Source organism: Chenopodium album, chromosome 16, assembly GCF_948465745.1.
Source record: "Chenopodium album chromosome 16, dcCheAlbu1.1, whole genome shotgun sequence".
Classification (NCBI taxonomy): Eukaryota; Viridiplantae; Streptophyta; class Magnoliopsida; order Caryophyllales; family Amaranthaceae; genus Chenopodium; species Chenopodium album.
In genome coordinates this window covers 2,601,233-2,624,537 of record NC_137849.1, presented here as the reverse complement: position 1 = coordinate 2,624,537, position 23,305 = coordinate 2,601,233, and the positions used below count along the sequence as shown (strand labels likewise).

At 32.3% G+C, this 23,305-nt stretch overlaps 2 protein-coding genes and 1 long non-coding RNA gene across 3 annotated transcripts; all 3 read left to right on the top strand.

Moving 5' to 3' along the window:
• Positions 1–23: 23 nt before the first annotated feature.
• On the top strand, positions 24–2,555 carry LOC145586075 (B3 domain-containing protein REM10-like). The gene is made up of 4 exons (XM_081642802.1): positions 24–113; positions 212–458; positions 1,422–1,549; positions 2,304–2,555. The coding sequence occupies exons 1-4, from the start codon at positions 24–26 to the stop codon at positions 2,553–2,555; spliced, it is 717 nt and encodes a 238-aa protein (XP_081498928.1).
• A 10,541-nt stretch (positions 2,556–13,096) lies between these two features.
• LOC145586073 (uncharacterized) lies at positions 13,097–13,939 on the top strand. Its single transcript, XM_081642800.1, has one exon. It carries the CDS (start codon positions 13,097–13,099, stop codon positions 13,937–13,939), a length of 843 nt encoding a protein of 280 aa, XP_081498926.1.
• A 4,872-nt stretch (positions 13,940–18,811) lies between these two features.
• On the top strand, positions 18,812–20,627 carry LOC145584652 (uncharacterized). Its single transcript, XR_014100387.1, has 3 exons — positions 18,812–18,963; positions 19,899–20,135; positions 20,341–20,627. It is a non-coding gene; the product is annotated as an uncharacterized LOC145584652 (long non-coding RNA).
• The last annotated feature ends 2,678 nt before the right edge of the window (positions 20,628–23,305 follow it).

Genomic DNA, 23,305 nt, shown 5'->3' with positions numbered 1-23,305 from the left:
AATAATAAATTAAAACTGCTAAAATGCACACTACAAAATTTTCAGAAGAACCAAATTCTAACAATGGTGCTAAATTCATGCAGCCCCTCATCCCGGGTTTCCTCAACACCTTTGTACGACGTCCCTCCCTTGATTTAATCCCACCTCTTGTTTACCAGTTAAGCTAGTTGACATTGACTGTTTCTTGTTTACACTTTTGATTTGCATGCAGTCAATTCCGGTGTCATTTGTGGAGCGTATAGAGATGGAGCTAAACGGTCATCAACCGGAGGGCGTGGCGCTAGTCACGGACGATAATAACCACCATTGGGCCGTAAAACTCGAAGACGGCCGCCGTTTCGGGGATGGTTGGAGGGGATTTTGTGAGCATAATGAGTTGAGTGTTGGTGACTTTTTGGTATTTACACATTTATCTAAATTGATCTTCAGCGTTACTGTGTATGATCCTACTACTGCCTGTGCGCGCCAATTTAGTAACGGTATTTTCTCCTTTTTTTTATTTTGTTATTTTTTAAATTAAAGTTTTTCTGATTTAATCAAATCAATGAGAAATTGAAGTCTTTAGTGATTTTTTTGTGCTTAAGAAATTTTACTTATTTAATTTTGGAAATCATCAAGGAATAACATCTTTGAAGTACGGAGTATCTATATTTCGATTTTGGGAAATTCCCTTTTTCTCATATTGAGAAATTTGTTTTTCATGGGGGTATTTTCGTGAATAAAGTTGTTGGTTTACTTACAAAAATATTACGTGAGAAACTAGGGCATCCCCTTCTAATATTGACAATAAAAATATACTTCAATTTATGTGTTAATTATAAATTTATAATTGATTTTTACTACTTTAATTAAAACATTTGCACAAGATATTATACGGTTTTATTTATGAATGTGTCAATTTGTGAACGAGAGTGAGATACTCAAGAGAAAAAATAATTTTCTACCCTTTTTTTTAGAAAGAAATGAACAGAGTAAATTGGAACATCCTATATAAGAAATTTAGACAAGTAAATTGAGACGGACATAAGTAATTAAATAGTTATTATTATAAAGTTTAATACGACGAAAAGAATCATTTATAGAGCCTTCACTGAAAGACTTTTATACAGAATCTGTAAGGTATGAAGAGATGTATACAAGTATTCTCTCCGTCGCTTAATTAATACCTACTTCTTTTTATTATGTGAGTAATAAATGCTAGAAATAGACATTTAATAAAAAGACGGAGAGAGTAGTGTATTATTTCAAGAATCTTGATTGGTGTTCATGAATATCAAACAATTTAAGGCATTGTTGTTAATTTCAAACTTTCATACAGAGTAAATTTAAATTTCTGGTGGTAATTTTGAGGTAAGGAAATTTGTGGAATTACATAATTGTTATCTAGTAGTAAATTATTAACAGCATTATTAATGTGTTAGGGACAAAAAAGAGAGGAAACCCAATGGAAGAAGATGATGCTGCAAAGGCACAACTGCCATCAGCTGAATCCAAATATCTGACCTACAATGTTACTCTCAGTCCTACTGTCATTAAAATGGGTCAAGCGGTGAGTCCATTTACGCTTTCGTACATCATTCGTATATTGAGCATCTTAAACATCGGCCCCTATAGGGCGAACAGTGTACATGTTAGCTCACTTGGTAAGTTTTTTAACTTACATTTTTGAGGTCGTCTAGGGTTCAGTTCCTACCAAGTGAGAGTATTTAAAAATAGGAATTTCTTTATTCGGTTCTTTATTTCCAATTATATGACTTGTAAATACTGGACTAAAAAAATCGTGAAAGAATGAGGTCAAATTAGGGTACTCTTTAGTTCTCACCCATTAAAAAAAACCCATTAGCTCTTATATGTTTCCGACTTTGTAATGACACCAAAAGTTGTAACCACTATTGTGTAAATTGGATAATATCAGAGTCAAATTAAATGTGTGGAGTTATCCACGTAGCTCGAGTGAGGATGACACATTGATTGAGCTAAGAGAAGGAGTTAAAACACGAGGAAGTTCCTCACCAATAATTACTTTAGTCATAAATGACAATAACATGTATCCATTGGTAACATACTTTACACATCGTGTATCATTGTACCAACATAACATTTTAAAATACCAACAAGACAACCTCGTTAAAGCATAATGTTCAAAATCCCACATTAAAGGTTATTGGGATGATACATACGAGTAATTACTTAATAATGAAGCATTTAGCCACATTTACGTACAAATACACCCCCTACTTCATATTGTTCTTCCTACTTCGATCAATTTTGTACCATTTACATACAAGTGTTTCTCAATGTAGTATCTTCCGAAGGGCTTCGTAAAATCAAGCGGTCTATTAAATAGACAATGTTACATGAAGCTCATGGATGGGAAAGGAAAGGCTTGGAAAGTGATGCTAAAGTACAAGAGAAGCAATGGTCAATCCTACATTGGTCAAAGATGGAAAGGTTTTCAGATTGCAAACGGCCTCAAGCCTGGACATAATATCGTCTTTCAGTTCCTTCAGGATGGGAAAATGCCTGTCTTTAAATGCTTTCTAAAGTCGCCTTGATTCCTATAAATAATGCATGTTACACTTGCTTGTTTTGTTCTTACCGTCCTCAGCTCTATATATATAATGTCCAAACTACGCTTACACATAATAATTTGAGAGTAGATCGATTTATCTAAGTATTCAGAATGAAGTTGACTGGATAATTTTAAAGCCTGCTGAACTCTGATTAATTCGGATTTGAACCATGTCATACTCCAATTGAGGATAAAGTTTTCTTTACAAATGTTGCATTCTTGAAACTTGATTTTCTTGTTTTTGGTGCAAATATGTTAAAAGATTAATAGAAAATAGAGGTGATATACTCCGTATTATAATTTTATCACTAAAAGCTAATAGAAGTTAAGCATAACACATCTCTTAGCCTAGATGCACCTAGTCATAGAACCACCAACTTAGGGATAAAAAATTGCTAAAAATTGAGTCATAGCCAACTAACTTCTTTTTTTAAAATTGGTCTTTGTAACTTTCGACTATCACACATTCACACACACATGATTTATGCATCTTCAGTTTAGTTAATCTGTCTCAAACGAGGAAAATCCATAGAGAATTAATTAGGTAGTTTTTACAGATATCATAACTTCTGTATCATTTCTTAGACTTACATGATTTATGCATCTTCAGTGTGTTTACAACTTAAGGTTTTATGATATAATCTGGTTTTAAGTTTTTAACTTATTTTTGACATAAGGTGAACTAAACATAGCATAGGTTATAAAGTAAATGTTTACTAGTAGGTTTTTTTTCTTTTTTTTGACAACAGCAGAAAACGCAAAAGAACTAGAAAACAGAAAGAAAAAATTAAAAAACATCAAAAGGAATAGAAGTAGCAAAACATGAAACAGTCTGACGGCATTGGTTTGCAAGCTGGTGAGAACGATTGACTTCTTCTCTACCGACTTTTAGGAAGACGTAATGTTGAAAATGCTTACCTATCCTTCGGATTTCCTTGACTATCCAAAAGAGCTCCATTGATAAAACACCTTCTTTGCACAACGAATAGATTATCATAGTAGAGTCTGTATATAGTTGTATGGATACATATCCATTTTCTCGAGCCCAAACCATAGCTGACAGGCAAGCCAGACCCTCAGCATGAAGGGCCGAGGAAGCAATACCAGATATACCCCCTGCATCTCTCTCCCTTTGATCAGAAAGGGTGATTGTCCAACCTGTACCATACAATTTTGACGATTTGTGCCATGACCCATCTACTCGAATAGTAAATGGTTTAGGATTGGTTTCATAACAAAGAAGGTGAGAAACCATGCCCAGATTAACCTGAAGAAAACCTGGTTGAGGATGTGCATCCTGATCAATACACTACTACAAAAAATGGTTTAGAGAATAGTTTAAATAGGCTTTATAGAACGTCTCAGGACCGTTCTTCTGCTAAGCGATGTATAAAGCATAAAGAACGGTTCGAATAGGCGTTTTGTATACTCAATTATAGAGAACGGTTCGAATAGGCGTTTTGTATACTCAATTATAGAGAACGGTTTTGTGTGATCACTGTCCTCTATTCCTTGCCTAAAATTAGAAAATAATGAAGGATTTGTTTTGTATACTCAATTATAGAGAACGGTTGTGTGTGATCACCGTCCTCTATTCCTTGCCTAAAATTAGAAAATAATGAAGGATTAAACAACGGTCATAATACTTAACCGTTTTGTTTTTCTATACCAAAGAGAACGGTTTGGTATGCCAACAGTTCTCTATTCCTCCTTTTTTTTATTAAAAAAAATTAAAAAAAAAATCATTTGCGAGATATATTAGGCAGCTAATTGCAAATTGAAAAACTTACTCAAAGTAAATACGTAGAAGTGAGATGAAAATACTAGCCACAAAAGTACTCAAAACTTATTATTAAAATTGATAATATTTTCATACAACTCAATTGCAAATGAAAAAGGAATAACAAGATACGTAGTATCAAATAAAAAAAGTTTGCTACAAGGATCTCTTTTTTTTCAATGATGCTGATCGACCGACAGCAAAGCATATACTTGTATGCAGTACTTGATCTTCTTTATGAATAATCTGCATTAACATGTAAATTTCGAATTCACAAGACATGCATGTCCTGCAATTAAACAAATCTCCTAGACTAAAAATTCTTCCAAATCGAACAACAGACAATGAAAAAAAATAAATCAAGCAAAATTTATAACTCTAAGATTGTGAGGAATATATTTTCAAAATAGCATCAAAATTTAGATCTAATTAAGAATCAAGGAAAATAAAACAATAAAAATCGCCATCATAAAAACTGGGATACAACGATAATAACAAGACCTGCAAACTAAATTGAAACAAAAATAAACGAAATAAAAGAGGAATGATTTACCTTGAAATTGGATCTTATTGACTTCGTTTTGTTGATGTAGCTTTGAAATTATTCAAAAGGAATAGCTTATAATTATAAATCGTGGTCGTCGTCGTTGTCAAGCATCTCTAAGGTTGAAGCTTCTCTTTCCTTATTAATGACAAATCAGTTAGGGTCAAATTGATGGAGGAAGGAACTCTAAACTGGATCTAAGGAGAAGAGAAAAGGAAATCTATGGGAGGGATGAGAGTGAAAGAATAGAGCGGCAGTTGAAAAGTTAAGAGTAAAGAAAGAGGATGGAGCGGCAGTCGTGCTAGGGTTAACAATACAGTACTTTTTTTTTAAATGGTTTTCAGCTTGAATGTGTAAGTGAAAATGAATTTGGGTAAATTATTACTCCTTAATTTTTTTCCTCTTAATTTTAAAAAAAAAACAATTAATTAATACAATACAAAACGGTTGTCAAGATGACCGTTCTATATCATCTTTAATAATTAATTTTTTTTTTTTAATATTTGAGTGAAAATAAATAGAGAACGGTCAACTATGTTAACCGTTCCTTATGTATTAATTTACAAAACGCCTCTTATATAAACACGTTCTATATTCTTATGTAGAACGCCTACCTTTGGTAACCGTTCTATATTTTGCGATCTCTAATCTAGTTTTTGGTGTAGTGATAACTGTCAAACTCCCCAAGATCCTAGAATCGATTTTATTAAAATCTTGGACAAGTATAAGTGCTAGATTAAAATTAATGAAGAAAGTGCGTAGATAGCCTTTGTCTCCCTCAAAAATTCGCTTGTTCCTTGTAGCCCACAAAGACCAAAGATTTGCCACAAAATGTTGTACACGCCAACTTCCAGTTCCATCCTGACTATAAAACATATATTTAAAAAGTCTAAGAATGAGCATTTTTTTTTAGAAATATATATTTCTAAAAAGTCTAAGAATCTAAAAAAAAAAAAGCTCATTCTTAGACTTTTTTTTAGAAATAATGAGATGGAGGGAGGGGAAAATATTTCTAAAAAAAAAAAAGAATGGTGGGGACCAATAGTGGGACCAATGTATTACTCCCTCCATCTCATTAAAAGTGTGTATTTTTTTTATATTTTTATATTTTACGGGTTTTAATGTAAATGAAGGAAGTACGAAGTATAAAAACATGTGTGAAGTATATTGAGAATAATTATAAAGAGTACAATAGTTTGTCTTTTAGTGGAGACAATAATGATAAAACACTAGATTAGCCCCGTGCGATGCATGGTTTTAACAAATAAAATTGTAGTATAAATTTCGCATAGACAAAGAATTTTCTCGAGGTGTTAGATAACTAACTAATATATTGAGTAGAACAAAAAAAAAATGATCGTAAGTTATAAGAAAAAAAAATCTTCATCAATGGAATTGGAGAAAATTTTAAGAGCTTTGGATTCAAGTTAATGACTTCAAACAAACGAACAATCAAGTTGAATTGAAAATGTGTTTAGAAATTTTCAGGAGATTTCTAGGTTTGAACATCTAGTTAAGGAATAGAGGATAAGAAATTGTAACACCCCAATAATTCTCCCTTTTTCAAACCACTTACTTTAAATAAAAATAGAGGAGAACCATTGGCATGTTACCGCCACGTGTTAAAACGTTAAGGCTTTATCAAAGTATCGCAGCGGAAATCCGAGTTAAATCTTAAAATAATATAATTTAGAAAACCAATAAGTCAAAGCTTACAAATTGGAACCATAAAGGCCCTTATTAAAACCAAACCAATATTCAAAATCCCAAAACATATTTGAAATAGTAAAACATAAATACGTTCAACACAAAGAACGAATACTCTCAATCACACCAATCCCTTAACAATACGTATGTCAAATCCTCGAACTTCACATCATCAAACTAACCTGTGCAATACTGCTCCCCAATAATACAAGTGTAATAATTGGATCATCACAGGGTCATTGAAAGGCGAAGGCCATGACCAAAAGTAACACACACAAAAGCACGCAATCAGCAAAGCTGAGTACATACAAGCTACAACGTACAAAACTTAGCATGCTCAATTAATTAAAGTAAATAAACATACAACACGAATTCATTAATCAAGACTCCACACTTAGACAATTCAATTGACTCAACATACTTACTAACCAACTCCAAACACTTGACTCTTTATATTCAATTTTGATTAATTTAATTTGGAGTAAGCAATAGATGAGGTTGTCCAACCCACCAAATCATTTTGGTCCCAATTGACCATTTAAATAAAAGTTTAGCGCAATGCAAGAATGGGCGCGACTCCATTCTCACAAAGTTAGTCTAGGATCCCATCTAACTTTCATTATAAAATAAAAATGTAAATACCAAAAGAGAAGAGGACATGGTTAGGGTACATGGTGAAAGCCACGGGCTACCACCATGTACCCTAACCCATAATTGTCAATACTCTAGAAGTGCACACTTTCCAGAGTTTTATTGCTCATCCTTGTTTCACTTTACGTGATTACAAATTTAATTAATAGCCGACTCAATGAAGTAGACCATACATAACAATCATACATCAATTTACTTTTAATCTTATTTAGGACAATGGTGATCACATCACAAATTGACCATTAATTCCTGTAAACTTCCAAATTATCCAAAATTGTTGAACATAGTCAACCCACCTAGCCATTTCGGCTTAATCCACTTTTACTCAACATACTAACAAGTCATGCTTGAGTAATAAATAAAATAATAATAACCTTGTGGAATAATTAATAAATTCATTCCACTTAAACCATTTAATTTCAATCCTTCAATAATCAAAATATGGTTAATAAACCAATCCAATAAAAACATGCTTGTATCAACATTCCATACAAACAATTAATCCAATATAATTCAATATGCTTGCATCCATAATTCCATACAAACATAATCAATTCACCAAAACATGTCTCATAAACATAATCACATGAATTAATTAAATGTATAACCAAACAATTTCCATCCAAGTGTTCTCTAAACATGAAACTAAGTTTTTTCCTTTTGATACCTAAACATGATACTACTTACAACAAAGTAGACATGTACGTACCTTGTATAAACAATCCTTTGTGCCACTTTTAATCACTTAAAAGTCTCCTAGGAAATAATCACTTCCTAGAAAACAACCAACAACAATAAATTAATACTTAACCAAATTTCCAGCAATATAATTAGATTAAAAACTCCTTAAAACTTCCTTTAAAGCATTTTTTTTGCTTAATTAATCAACAGAAATTAATTAGGGACAAAAGCCCCAAATTAATTGATCATAAGAACCCTAAAATCCCAATTTAAATAAATTGAAACCCTAGGTTTTAAAATTATAAAAATCTGAAAATTATAACAACAATTATAATCTGAAATTATTAGTTTAAAACATCAAAAACATGATTTTGATACTAAAAATATAATCTTTTTACTACAAAAATCAAAACCCTAAACAATTAAACAATTTTAGACAAAATAAAAAGAAGACAAAGGAGAGAGAGAGAGAGAGAGAGAGGAGGAGCAGCCACAGTGGGCCGCTGCTGTTGGAGGGTCGGCTGGCGGCTGGGCGGCGACGGTAGGGTGGCGCGGTGGTGGCAGCGGGCAGCCACAAGGAGGAGGAAAAAGAAAGAAAGAAAAAGAAAAGAAAGAAAAAGGGAAAAAGAAAAGAAAAATAAAGGAAAAAAAATAAAGAGAGAAAGAAAATAAGACTAACCTTTTGTGTGGGGAAAATTTTGGGGATATATGGGGTATTTATAGGAGAGAGAGTAGTAGGGTAAGTAGGAATATTGGGCTTCATAAAAATAATGGGCCAAAAGAATGAAAGGGACTAGGTTTTATTTGTATTGACATAAGCTAATGATGGTTCATAAAAAGCATAATGTAATAAAATAATTTTCCACCCAAAATAATTTAAAATTTTTTAAAATAAAATCCGGAAAAATGCAAATAAATATTATAAATAAAATAAATTTTCATTTATAAAATATTTAAAAATACAGGGGATTACAGAAATGATAAATCTTCTATTCTTTTATATCTAAAGAAAGTATAAGTCGAAAAACAACTATATCCATTAATATCCTATTTTTTACGAAAAATAGTAATCCGTAGTTTACTTTTGTGAATATTAATTATTGATTTGTATAAAATCTATGGTATGAGATAAATACAAAAACAACTACTATTATAAGAAATAGTAGTTTACTGTTGTAAATTTAAATTATTTATTTATGTACAATGTATTTAAACTCTGATAATTTTTTTCTATAACATGCAATACACTTTTGAGCGGGAAATTTTTTTATGATAAGCTGATACGTGTATAGGTTTGAAGGAAAGATGATGTCAGCGGTTGCTACTTTAGTATTATTTATAGATGTGTGAAATACACGTGGACACCAATTTTAATGGGTACTCCATTTAGGAAATTTTAGTTTGCTAAAAGGTACTAAAGAAAGGGGTATGTATGTAATTATACATTAAACAAAATTAGAACTAGGCCCTTAATATTGGGACACCTAATTAGAAAAACAATCGCTTAAGAGCATCCACAATGGCTAACTACATGTGTTTGTAACTAGCAATTGCCACATCATTATTTTCTTAATTAAAATAAGCTACAACATCTAAGCTACAACTTTCACAATGTTTAGCTATTTATTTTTGAAATTGGGAATAATAATAATGAACCAAAAAAAAAAAATACAAATATTAAACAAATCAGTATAAGTGCATTGAGTGGAGCAGAACCTTATAGCTACAAAGTTTAGCCTTAGCTACAACCTTTGTAGCTCCACAATGGTGGGCATAGCTCCAACTATTTATAAATTGTAAGCAAGTCCTTTTATACTACCATTGTGGATGCTCTTAATAATGAGATGGAGGGAGTAAATATTGTTAAAACTTTCCAATATTAGTAATGGAGCACTTATTAAGTAAAGACCGAAAATGGAAATAGGAGCACATATTAAAAAACGTAGGGAGTGAATTTTTTTTTTTTTTTTTTTTTTTTTTTTTTTTTTTTGGAGTACAGAGTAATATTTACACCCTTCATTTTCTTGGGTTCTTTCTATTCATTTATTATACGTACATAAATAAAAGAAAAGTAAAAATGAGAAGCATGTATGTTAATACTTTTGCTAAAATGAAGAAAGAAATAGATTAAAAGATTTATTTAATACAACTTAGTCCCACAAAGTGAAGTAATAGATGATAGAAATATGAATAACAAATTAACATAAATTGAGATGAATAAAATAAATGTGAGTTGATTTTAGAAAGGAGCTGGCCCAGGTTAATCTCTAAGAGAAACCTAGACTGTTTATCTTATGATAAAGTTGTCATTTCGCATTTAAAAGCAAGGGTGATAATGTCCAAAGCAAATAGATGGAAATCTGTAGTTAAACTGCCGTCAAGTTCGCTGTCACCTACCCAAACCCAAGTCTCTTCTTCTTCAATTTGACTGGTTCTTCTTCAATGATGACATTTTTTTTGTTCTTTTATCGAGCAAAAATTTAAATGTTACTTCTTGAATGCAGCTAAAACTTTGTGTTTCTTCTCTGATTTAATTGGTTTAGTTGCAAATCTCGTGGGTGTAGTGTAGCCTTGTCCTCCTTATTACTCCATTAAGGGGTCGACTCCACTTCTCCACTCGCTGTCCCCTATCTTTTCTTCACCCTCTTTCACCTTTTCGGCGGCAGATTTCCGGCGGCTTCGCTGCCGAATCCAACTAAAAACCCTAGGAAAATTAGAGGAATTAGGGCATGGTTTACCCTTAAGGGAAAGCTTTGTCTTCCTTCTCCATTGGAGTTGTTCGTGCTTTTCGATTTATCCATTAAAGGTCTGCTAATGGAGGTGAGAGAATGGAGGAAGAAGAATTGGCCATGAACCCTTAGTTACCGTGGATTAAGCTGGGTTAAGCTAGATGGATTGTTCAATAACGGTGTGAAGTTTACTTTTTGAAGCCAACGTGCTCAATGTCAGAACTTTTTTTTGAGAAAACATTTGTTTATTGCTCCAACACGTAAATCAATGTATTTTTATTACCATTTTGCCATGAGATAAACAATATTCGTTTATCACGGAGATTAACTTGGATTTTCTCTTTAGAAAGACAAATGTAGCTTTTTTTTTTTTGGTGGTGTGATGTAATGTGGTATTCATTAGTATTATTTAGGGCCTGTTCTCTTCAGCTTATTTTCAGTTCAGCTCCAATAAGTTCAGTTCATTTCTTATCTTAATTTCCTTCTCTCATAAAATATTCAGTTCAGTTTAGTTCTGTTCTTAATTTCCTTCTCTCATAACATATTCAGTTCAGTTTAGTTCAGCTCCAATAAGTTTAGTTCAGTTCAGTTCAGCTTAGTTCAGTCAATCAGAATAGAACCTTAGAGATAGAGGTGTCAATTTAAGTGTTTGGGTCAGATTTGATTAGGGCGGAACGGATGGGGTCTAATTTCAAACTTGAGGCATACTAAATATTGTGTCCATGCGAGTCGAAATCTGAATTGAATTTTTTTGGACCGTTCCGCATCGGTTCGAGTCGGGTGTGGTTTTGACATCTTAATTTCAGTACAAGTAAATTTAGGTTAGTAAGGATAAGTTCAGTTAAATAATTTCAGTTTAGTAAAATTCAATAATTTTAAAGAAGATATATAATAGAAAATCAGTAAAAAAAAAAGCGTTTCAGTAAAATTAATTTCAATTCAATAAAAATAATTTAAGTTCGTCAAAAATAATTTCAGTTCAGTTAAAATAATTTCAGTTTAACAAAAATAAGGTGAAGCGAACGAGGCATTACTCGTATTATTTTGTATGATTTCTTTAGCATCTAAGAGCAACTCCAATGGTTGTAGCTAGGGACTTGTTTGCAATTTGATTAATTCCCTAACTACTAGCTTGACCAATGGAGCTAGAAAACTCAATTAGCTTGGCTAAGCAAATTAGCTTTGCCAAGCTAATTTGCTTGAGGATTAAACTTGCCAAAATAAAATGCTCATTGCACCAATTAAGCTCTTTCCATGTATTTTCTATCCAACAATTACTATTAAGCTAATAGCTAGCCATTAGAGCAAAAAGTAGTTAAAATGATAATTATCTTAAAAGCTTATGTGGCATGACAAACTAATTATCAAATTAGCTTGCCATTGGAGTTGCTCTAATTAAAGAATTATGTTGATAAATGTAAGGAAAGTTATTAGAATTTTTATGTTTCCATTTATTTCTATCCATGTATGATTTGTAACCATATGTAGTGCATGAACCTTTTAACCCAAGAAATAATTTGATATTATCCATTTCCTTACCTATTAAGAATTTTTAAAAATTTGATTAACATTGTATTAAATGATCATTTAATACATAATCTGTATTGATATCAATTCACATAAGTCAGTTACAGCCAAAATTTGTAATTTTTTTTTTGAAATTGGACTTTCTTTACCAAAGTGATTGGTGCATAAAATTAAACATGTGAGGATGGCTATATGCCTTTTGTGACCTTGTTCAATCAACTCACTACCTTGGAGATAATAGCAGTGTCGTTGAGTTAACGTAATAACTCATATGTGATTTGTGACTAATTATTGTTTCATATTAAAAAGGAGTATAGAAGATGATGAATAACAAATAAGTTTCATAAGTTATTACACTAAGTCACTAATAATTACCAATTAATTTTAGGATTTTATCTTATTTATTGGGATTATAGATGGCCTTGAATGTCCTCCCTTGTTGGCTTAATTGCATAATCAGCTAGTCCATACTTATATTAAGGGCCTGTTCATATTTACTGAACTAAGCTGAACTGATCTGAACTGAACTGATTGGAACTGAACTGAACTGAACTGAACTGATTGGAACTGAACTGAACTGAACTGAAATTAAGTAAATGTGAACAGGCCCTAAGTCTCCCTCCGTCACTTTATTAGATGTCTATTTCTAGCATTTATTACTTACATAATAAAGAGAAGTAGACATCTAATTAAAGGACGGAGGGAGTATTAATTTTTTTTTTACCAAATTAAGTGAATATTAGCTACTTTAATTTGGTTAGTAAACGTGATGTATCACTTGAGTTTTATTTAGTTTTTAACTCACAACTCCTATGACAATTGGCATGAAGAAAATGCTTATAAAATTGAATTAGCTTAGAAACTATGTTGTATACCCAAGTTGTCCACTCTAATACATTCCAATCATGGGTTCTATCACACTTTTTGAACTCAATCTCTTTCATTCCATTGATCGTGTTCTCTTTTCAAAGCTAGTCACTACTTTGAAAATACAAGCATCTCAAGCCTTGTTGATTATGGCCTTGTTGTTTTGGCTAGAGGATGCGAACCATTGCAAAATCATAAGCAAATTAGCAGATTTATCGGATAACCTTCTTGATGCTGTAGTCAATGAAGTTGTTTTGTGCATCAATTGTCTTAAAACAAAGACACCAACTACTCATAATGGTAGCCTTCATCTCTTGTCAAGAATGATGGACAAAGAAATATCCTTGAAAATAATATGCGACATAAAATACACCGCGATTAGTTGTGTAAAAGCTTATCTAAATGATGTTTGTGCTTGGATTTTTACTGACATTTTAATGCAAGTTTTGCAAATGTCCTCTAATTTGACCCTCAACCGCCCTCTATTTGTTCCCGGTTTTCCTCATCCTACCTTCGGTCCACTTGAAATATCTATCGTACCTATAAATGCTATTGTTCCTAGTAAAGGGTTATGGGGTTGGAAATTAGAATTCGAAGCTCCAATTGAAGATAGGACCCTATTCCTCACATTTTCACGGGGTTTTCCGGTTTCTCAAGAGGAAGTGATGCAATTTTTTACACAAATGTGTGGAAATTGTATAGAGAGCTTTCAGATGGAAGTGGTTAATAATCACTCATCAAAGGTACAATCTTTGTATGCTCAAATGGGCCTACGCTGTGTTGCCTACATGGATCAAATTATGAGAGGTAAACATCTTGCTATGTTTCGTTCAAAAGGTAAGCATATTTGGGCTAGAAAGTTTGAGCGGCGTGATCCCTAGTATTGAGGGGTCATGGATGGTTAATAATGAATGTAACAACGAATGGAATAAATGCTACCTAATGAATAAGTTTAATTTGAAGTGCATTGTGTACTTTATCTGTTGTATTATGTGTCTCTTTTAAATGTAACACTTTGATTTTTATATTTTTCATATACTCTACTTTGACTAGCTTTATTAATTTATGGTTAAAAAAAATATAGTCATGTTTAGGGTACATGGACACTTCATCCAAGTGCCGTATCCGTGTCAGACACCGACACTCGTGAGACACACAACGATACGTTTTGGATCATATCCTACTATGATATGAGTTATCCAACTTTTTTTAATGAGAAAATTTAAGTAAAAGTATGATAAATAAGGTAATTGTTAAGTAATATGGGTGTCTTCATATATAGCTCATTGTTAATATGATTACAATATGATCTAATGAGAGGACCAAATGACAAATATATTGTCAATTTTTTTTTTTTAAATATATTATACGAATTTTAATATCTCGTATCCATATCCCTTATTTGACATAGACGCTTTCCTGTATTCGTATCTATGTCAATACCCGTTCTTGTGCAACCTACTGAGATCTTGTTAGATTTGTCTTGCTTTATAGTTTATTATTATCAAATATTTCCATATCAGTAATAAAAAGACATTAATGATTGAAATAACGCATTGACAGGCCAAGCGTGAAATGAGAAGTATTGCATTTGAAAGAGAGCAGAGAAACTGAGAAAGTATTAACTTTGCTTACAATTTATTTTAATTAATGTATAAAAAACGTACTCCGTATTTTATTATGAAATATGTTGTTAATTAAATAGGTTTTCATATTATAAAATATGAAAAAATTACTCTCAGTGACACTAACTTGGCTTGTACTGCTTGTTGGATTGACACCTGCTTGTTACAAAAATAATAAATTGATAAAAATGAGTTAGTGTTAGCGAGTCTTTCTGATAAAAAACTTTACTTTTGCGCCTCGCTACACCCCTTAAGCAACGAAGCAGATTTTTCTTTTAGGGAAAAAAGTGATGCGAGGATTATGTGGAAATGATTTTGACACATTTTTAATTGATTTTGGTACATCTCTATGTGAGAGCACAGTAAACACCCTTATATGAGAGCACAGTTTTCTGTGCTCTTCTCATATAAGGGTGTGCCAAAATCAATAAAGAGTGTGCTAAAATCAATTTCCAGACTATCTACCAACTATCTGAAATGTTGGCAAATGGGGTCTAGTAGTGACCAAGTGTAATTTTCTTTAAATATTAATTATTTTATTTAATTAAAATGAAAATAAAGTCAAAATCTAAACGGCTTTGGTTCCAAAAATTTGAGAATTGAAATTAGTTGTTATTGACTCTTTAAATTAATACCCGACATTGAAATCACCAGATTTAATTCCGGCTCCGAACCCGCCTATTCCTAATCAGTTCCAGTTCTGATTCGGGGTGCTCAAGATTTTTGCTCACCCTTAAGGAGAGTACGAGACACACGTCACGTTAGACAGGAAGTACATAGCGTGTTTGAGCAATTTAATCTAGCATAGTGGTTTATATAGTGCTTGGAAACTCTGGTAGGTTCCAAAGTTCGGTTATTGTTGCAAAAGATGGTAAAACCATCAAAATCACAATCAAAACTGAAGAGTTGCAGCATTAATGGCGCTCGATTCATGCAGCCCCTCCTTCCTGATTTCCTCAACTCCTTCGTATGTTTCTCCCTTAGCTCAGCAACTTTCATTTTTAACTCTAAATTAGGTGACATGTTTTGAGTTTTGATTATCGAAACTATTCACGAACTCTATTAAGATTTGCTTTTGTAATGTATTGAAATGAAAGATATAATGTTGAAATTTCAATAGTTTTAATTGTTGATAATTAGAGAATCAACAAATGAATTTATGCATGGAATAACTTAATACTCTCTCTGTCCTTTAATTAGTTAGATATCTAGTTCTCTTTATTACGTGAATAATAAATACTAGAAATAGACATTTAATAAAAGGACGGAGAGAGTACTCCCTTTGTTTCAAAATGATTTTCCAATTTAATTAGGTGTGTACGTCAATACATAAATTTGACCGATAATATTTTTAATTATCAATAAAAATAAACTATAAAAAAGTTGATAAAAAATTATATGTAGAGACTATTCAAACAAGTATTCACATCATTAATATACATAAATTACTGACATTAATCGAAGTGGTCAAGTGGATTATGTAAGTAGTGCAAAAAGCTAAATTGAGACATTGCTTTTGATATGGATGGAGTAAAAAGAAATGCGTTAACTAATTTAAACGAAAAAAGTAGGGGTCTAAGTTAAGCATTCACGAGGCGATAAAAAAAAATTGGGTTTTTCTACATAGTACCCCCAAAGTATTGTGTTTTTTATGTTGTGCCCTCCTAAATCTAAACTTCTACACGGTGCCCACAAGTATTATATATTGTTTAATATATGCCCTTCATAAGCTATTTTGTTAATGATAATTAACGTGTGGTTAGGTTAACGACCCTCCATAGTTAATTACTAATTAAATTCAAAGGAAATAATTTAAATTAAAATAGAAAATTAAAACCCCTTCTGATCAAACCTCTCGCATTCCATCTTTTGCCCCTGTTTATTTAGAACGCTTATTTCATCAAATTCCCAATTGTTTTAAACCCTAAGATTTTTGCTCAAAAATTCAAAGCTAATAAGGATATATTTGGTATCTTGCAATTACATTTGAGTCGTATTCGTCGGAGAAATGAGTATGCGACGAATTGTGGTGCTGAATTGGAGGGGTTTACACACTTTGCGGGAAGTGAGAATTCTGGCTGGGTTTTTGGGGAAGGTTGCAGGGAAATGAATTGGTTATAGTTTTGGGTTGTTGCAGAACTTTAAGAAAGAAATAAGAATGGGGAGGGTCATTAGTCATTACACATGAATTTGGGGAAGGTAATATTGCCAAATTAATCTTATTGCTAACCATTTTTTTTAAGAAAAGGAAAAAAAATAATATATTGCTAACCATAGTTAGTAGTCAATTAAGAGTATTTAACATTAATTTTAAAGAAGGTTAAAACTGATTAAGTTAATTAAACTTGTGGGCACCGTGTAGAAGTTTGAAGTTAAGAGGGTACAACATAGAAAACGCAAAACCTTGGGGGTACTATGTAGAAAAACCCAAGCATTAATGAACATTGGAACATGTTAAGTCAAAGGTAAAACAACTAGTAGTACAATAACCGAATGAAAAATAAGAGCTTGTCCGGCCCGTTCTCTCAGTGATAAACAAAACCGTTTATCACATGACATTTTTTGTAAATAAATCAACAATTTTATCCAATTACCATCATCAATTACTGAGCTCATGTTAATAAAAAAAATTGTTGATTTAATTACAAAAATACCATGTGATATCAGTTTTTATTTCAAACTTGTATTTCTTGAAGGAAAATTCGTCTAGAAGGAACATATATGTTCACTTATTTGTCTAGAAGGATCTTATATATTTAAAGTGGTCTAAAAGAATCTTATAAGTTTGTTATGTTGTTTGGGGGCAAGGACGGATCTTGGTTAAGGCGGGTAAGGGCCCGGTCCCCCTAAAGCATATTTGAGTTGTTGATTATAAGTAATATGATGTTTAATAATTACAAATAAAATGTTGTGGCATAGTGGTTAAATATTGTTATTTTTGTGCAAAAGTTGAGGGATCAAATCTTAGCCCCCCCTAACTTTTTGATTCAAGATCCGCCACTGTTTGGGGGGACCTTGACGTTGGAATCCGGCCATACATGGTCCCCCAAATAACAAAACAAACTTATAAGGTCCTTAGATCACTTTAAATATATAAAGTCCTTCTAAACAAATAAGTGATCATATATGTCCAATTTTCCTTTCTTGAATAATAATAATACGAAGTATCATTGACGGCATATATCTTTTATCTTACATTATTGCTTCATTTGCATTTGAATGCAGTCATTTCCATTGTCATTCTCAAGGAAGCTGAAGAAGGAGTTGCAGGGTTGTCCGTCCTCGACGGCGGTGTTGACAACAAAGGGTCAGCCTCACCGTCATTGGATTGTAGAAATCGAAGGTGGTCGCCATTTGTTAGATGGTTGGAAGAAATTTTGTGTTGATAATCAATTGGAAGTGAATGATGTTTTGGTATTTGTATATCAAAACAACTTTATCTTCTGTGTCTCTGTCTATGACTCTGTTACCAAATGCGAGCTAAGATTTTCGATGTCCTCCGATCACCATATTAAGCTCATTGGTACCTTCTACATAGCTTAGCTTCCTTATCTAAACTTAATTTAACTGATTTTGACTTTTGCTCTTTTTTTACAAGTTTCATACTTATAATCTCTTTAGTTATACTTATAAATGACATACAATGTTGCATTGATGGTCTCAAATAATTTATTGTGTAACATTGATATTACCAAGTGTTAAACAAATATGAAATAGATTAAGTGAAATCAACAAAAAAGTGTGTTGGCTACTTGTCTAAAATGTTCCAAAAACTATGTCAACCATGAAATGTTCTATAAAAGGCATGCTTCTTACGTATTTTTATATCAACCAAATGACCATGTTAGAGATATTAGATATCGGATCTTATAGGTATATTGTTTCTTATCTTATGATCATAGGTTTTGTATAAATACTCAACCTAATGATGAATAATAATGAAGCCATTCAATTATCTCTTTCACCCTAAATTTGTCATGGTATCATAAATTCATAATTAAATTATCGGATTATTTCATCATGATATATAGCTATTGCCTCTCTAAACACTATGTTGTCGGTGATGTTCTCATTGTGATGCTTAACATAGTTTGTTCAATATAGGCTCAAGGAAGGAAAGATCCAAATTGAACTTTCGATCTACTACTTTGTCTACTCGCAAAAGGAAACGGCTGGACTCTGAAACTGAAATTGCAACTTCACCAGTACCAAATAGGCAATGCCAATCCCCAAGCTGCCATATCACTCTCACTTCCTACAGCATAGAAAAAGGCATTGTTGTAAGTTTTTCATTAACATTTACTCGCAATTAAGTAGTCTATTATATTACTTTCCAAGAATTTCGTTATGATTTTTTCTGCCTATTTATATTTATATATCAGTTGTTTTTCTGCGAAGTATCATCTTATACTAACTTGTAATGTACGACTGTATGAGAATAATGAACTACAAAACTCGAGGGTCTTCTGACTTTTTGAACATTCGTATAGAACAATGACAGTGTTCATTCACTACATACTAGTAACAGGACCATAATTTGTCAATTTGAAATGGTTTTTTAAGGATATCTCAAACACCATCCCTCTTATGGTCTTATGGATTAGTCCAACATCAAAAAAATTGTGAACGTTTTGCCCCGTCCTCCCTAGTTTTCACTGTAGTAGTTGCTGGATAGAGTTTCAACTTTCAAACAAGAACTCATAGTATTTATATCATGGCTATTGCTTATTTCTAGTTTCCTCACTCCCTCGAGGTTAGGGTACTTGCATGCTCCGTATATGTTTGGATTAGACCTTACAGAGTCCTTAGCGTAACATATTTATGTATTCCTAGCTTTGCAGACTTGCAGTAAGTTAAAATTTCAAATTGATGAAGTATTTTATTTGCATCAAATGAGGGTTCTAAGCAAAGTACTTATAGCTCAAAGATCATAATCCAATGCCTTTTTTTATTTTTTTAGTTGCAAAGTACTTATAATCGATTCAGTTGCAAAGTACTTCTAATCGATAACTATCTCCATTTGTGCCTCTTGTCAGTCTGTGACTTGTTTGATCAACATGCTTTCAGAACATCCACAGGAGAAACCAGCTACTGTCACGCAAGTATTGCATATTATTTGCTGAAACACTTACCTGTTACATAAGTAGCTATAAAATTACAGATCATTTTACAAATCATCTATTATTCTTCTGATAGTTCATGAAAATGAGTGCAGTATCTTCCTAAATCTTTTGTGGTATCAAGTGGTCTCCGAAGGATGTGCTGTAACACGAGGGTCATAGATGGAAAAGGGAGGTCTTGGAAAGTGATGCTAAATTACTGGAAAAGTAACGGTCAAGCATATATTAGTAAAGGATGGAAACAGTTTCAAGCTGCTAACAATTTAAAGCCAAAAAATGTCATCAGTTTTCGGGTTCTTGAAGCTGGGAAATGTCCTGTCCTGAAATGCTATGTAAGTATGCTTTTCCTTAAAAGATCCTATTTTAATCAACTTAGTATTTTCCTTTAAACTGACGAATTCAACTTTCAAGTTTCCCTTGAATCCATGGATTGTTATTTGTTAAGACAAGAATTATACTCAATTACAGTACAACAAATAAGGAATATGATTCTGCATTACTGAATTTTAAGTTAATTTATTGATGATATTTGAGCAGATATCAACTCGAGCATAGTATAATTTCAGAAAAGGTTACTCTTTTGGCTAAATTACTAGTTCCGGAATCAACATAGACTCAGCTCGATCCCGTCTCTTGAGGGTGCTGGAATGTTAAAGAAATGTTGCCTATGTTGCTACTAGCCAGGTAAAAATAATTAGCTGATTAGTGTCATATTAAGATCGGTATGTACTATAACAAGATGACAAGTTCTTATGCTAGACTAACTTTTGGCAAAACATAACAGCTATTAATATTTTGCTGGCTATATCTACACAACCCTTGTGGTTTTTCCGTGTGCTAAATCTACATTGTTGTTTGTTATTAGTACTTCTATATAAAATTGCACCCCATTCCAACGAATGTAGCATGTAGTCCTTGCTATAAAGTTGTTTCGAACTAATTGTCATAGAGGGACTTCCGTAGTACATGAATGCTTAATCTCCTTCACCCCAAAGAAGTCCTTATTTACTTCACACAAGCTTTTGTGGATGAATTAACTGAGGTACGTACTCCAGGCACAAGGTGATTAAGTACCGGGAAGTTGGCTTCCCTTGCCTCATAATTCCATCATTGTGTTGGGATTATTGGGATCAATGGAAGCAGCTAGCATTCGCGAAGCAGTTCATGATAAGCTTAATAGAAGGATCATCAAAGCCAACATCTAATTTTGAACAGAAGTTGTCCTCCAATTGATCTCATCTTCTCATTAGCTATTAGCCAGTCCCAAACATATTAATATATCTTTCTTCTTACTATTTTTTGTGAATTTATTACATTCAAATAGAGGTGATAGGCTTGGCTCACTTGATATTGGGCCCAAAAATCCATCACTTAGCCTAAAAGCCCTTTAATGTGGTCCAATTTTAAGTCGACGATGGCCCTTTGATTTGATCAGCTCTACTTCAATTTAATTACAAACTTCAATTAAAGAAATACTGTGATTTGTGAATAAATAATCAACTAGTAAAAGTAAAACCAATTAGCAAATTTGAAACCCATCTTCAATAGATTTCATGTGATAAAAGACTTGAAACATTCATTTTTATCTCTTAACTTTTACTTATCAGGGTAGATAAATCATTATTTTGTGTGTGGATTTTGACTTTTTGAGACATGAGACTTATACAAAATACAAGAGGTATTATATTTTAAATTTTGAACATCAAGATTAGTTTCCAAAGGTTTAAGTATAAGGTGGTATACCATGAAAAAGTGACACTTATATGCAATTCCAGATCTAGCTCAGATAAGTCGTCTACAACAGCACCCATTAATTTGGAAATTACAATGGAAAAATGAGATTGAGAAAAAATTGATGTATATTAATTTGAATTTGATTGGATTAGCTTGTGACTTCTTGGGTTTAATTGAAATGTTTACTACTATAATACAAAAACAAATCAAATAGACACAACACGAAAATAAATCAATCCGGTATGAGCCTTTCAGAAGCTCGGCATGACACGAGATACATGTCATAAGGCATTATCTTAAATCTTAATCTAGCACGAGTGCGATTAGGGATGGCAATTCAATCCTAATTCGATTCGAATCCAACTCGATCCGAAGAATAAAATTCAACCCAAATCTATTTAAAATTAGTTCGAATCCAAATCGATAAAATAGATCCGAATCCAAATAAGAGGCGGATCAGATTTGGACCTTGTGCAAAGTCTGATCGAGTTTTACTCGAGACAATATAATATAATAAATAAAGTTTATTAGGGACAATACATGCAATTATAGGTACATCACACATTAATTTATTAGAAGCCCCTTTTTTTTTTCTTTTTCTTTTTCTGTCTTCTCTTTCATCTCTCTTCTAGGGTTTCTAGTTTTCTTGGTTTTCTGTTTTAATTTAGTTGGCGTTGTTGTGTTTTTCTATTTTTTGGTTTTTTGTTTTTTTAAAAGTATATGATATATGTCCCATAATGAATCAAAAATTATTTAAACTTATTAAAATCATGATAATTTTGAAAACTGACAACAGAATAGTGGAAACATCTTTTTCTTGTTTCCTGCTTTTGATTTTTGGTTTTAAAAAAAAAAAGGAAACTGAAAACCAAAAACCAAAAATGATGCCAAATAAGCCCTTAGTTTTTTTGTTTTGTTTTACGTTTTGGTTTGTTTGCTTTGTTTTGTTCTCTCCATCCTTGAAAGTTTGTCCCAATATTCTGGGTTTTCCCAATTATCCATGTATGGGAATTTGATTTTTAGGGTTCTTATAATAATTGGGAAGGTGATTTAAATTCCTATGGGTCTAGATTTGTCATCAACTGGTCGATCAAAATATCAACGCAGATTGCGGAGGTCTTAACTTGAAAAGATGCAAAGTCATCTAAATTGAAGCAGTGAAGTATGAGCTATGCCAAATGTGCAAATTAGTTATGATTTTGATTGTAAAAGTTATGATATTTTATCTAAATCCGTGGTTTACAGATCTTTATTATTATAGATGTCGTATTGCTATTATTTAATGATATTAATACTGATATTAATACTTTCCATTCAAAAAAAAAAAAAAGGTACATCTCACATTACAAAAAAAAAAATAAAGTATGATGATCATTTGGAGGTCTGAATAAACGAATCAAATTCGGATCCTAAAATTATAAGTCAGGTCGGACTCAGATTCAAACTTTTCGAATTTGGATTCGAATCCGAGTCTAGAATCCATTTAGTAAACAAATCGGATTCGAATTTAGCCACATCCGACCCAAATCCAATTCGTTGTCATTCCCTTGTACGATGTACCAACCCCATTCCATTTTTGGCCAATTAAAGAAAAAAAATTATTATCATGTGACCTAGATCGCACATGATTCATATTTATGAAAGATTGACACAACCTACCATGACACAAGTTTTTCTTGAAGCATTCCTAACCTGACTCACTTGATTACGAGGAATACCTCAATGTGGATTTGCCAAGTCCGATTTATGTCCAACTCTACTTCTACTT

Bases quoted from the DNA above. Each gene is read 5' to 3' on its own strand.
- LOC145586075 (XM_081642802.1), top strand. From the start codon at position 24: ATGCACACTACAAAATTTTCAGAAGAACCAAATTCTAACAATGGTGCT. The intron at 114-211 runs GTACGACGTCCC...ATTTGCATGCAG, and splicing joins CGGGTTTCCTCAACACCTTT to TCAATTCCGGTGTCATTTGT. The intron at 1,550-2,303 runs GTGAGTCCATTT...TTCTCAATGTAG, and splicing joins TCATTAAAATGGGTCAAGCG to TATCTTCCGAAGGGCTTCGT.
- LOC145586073 (XM_081642800.1), top strand. From the start codon at position 13,097: ATGGGTTCTATCACACTTTTTGAACTCAATCTCTTTCATTCCATTGAT.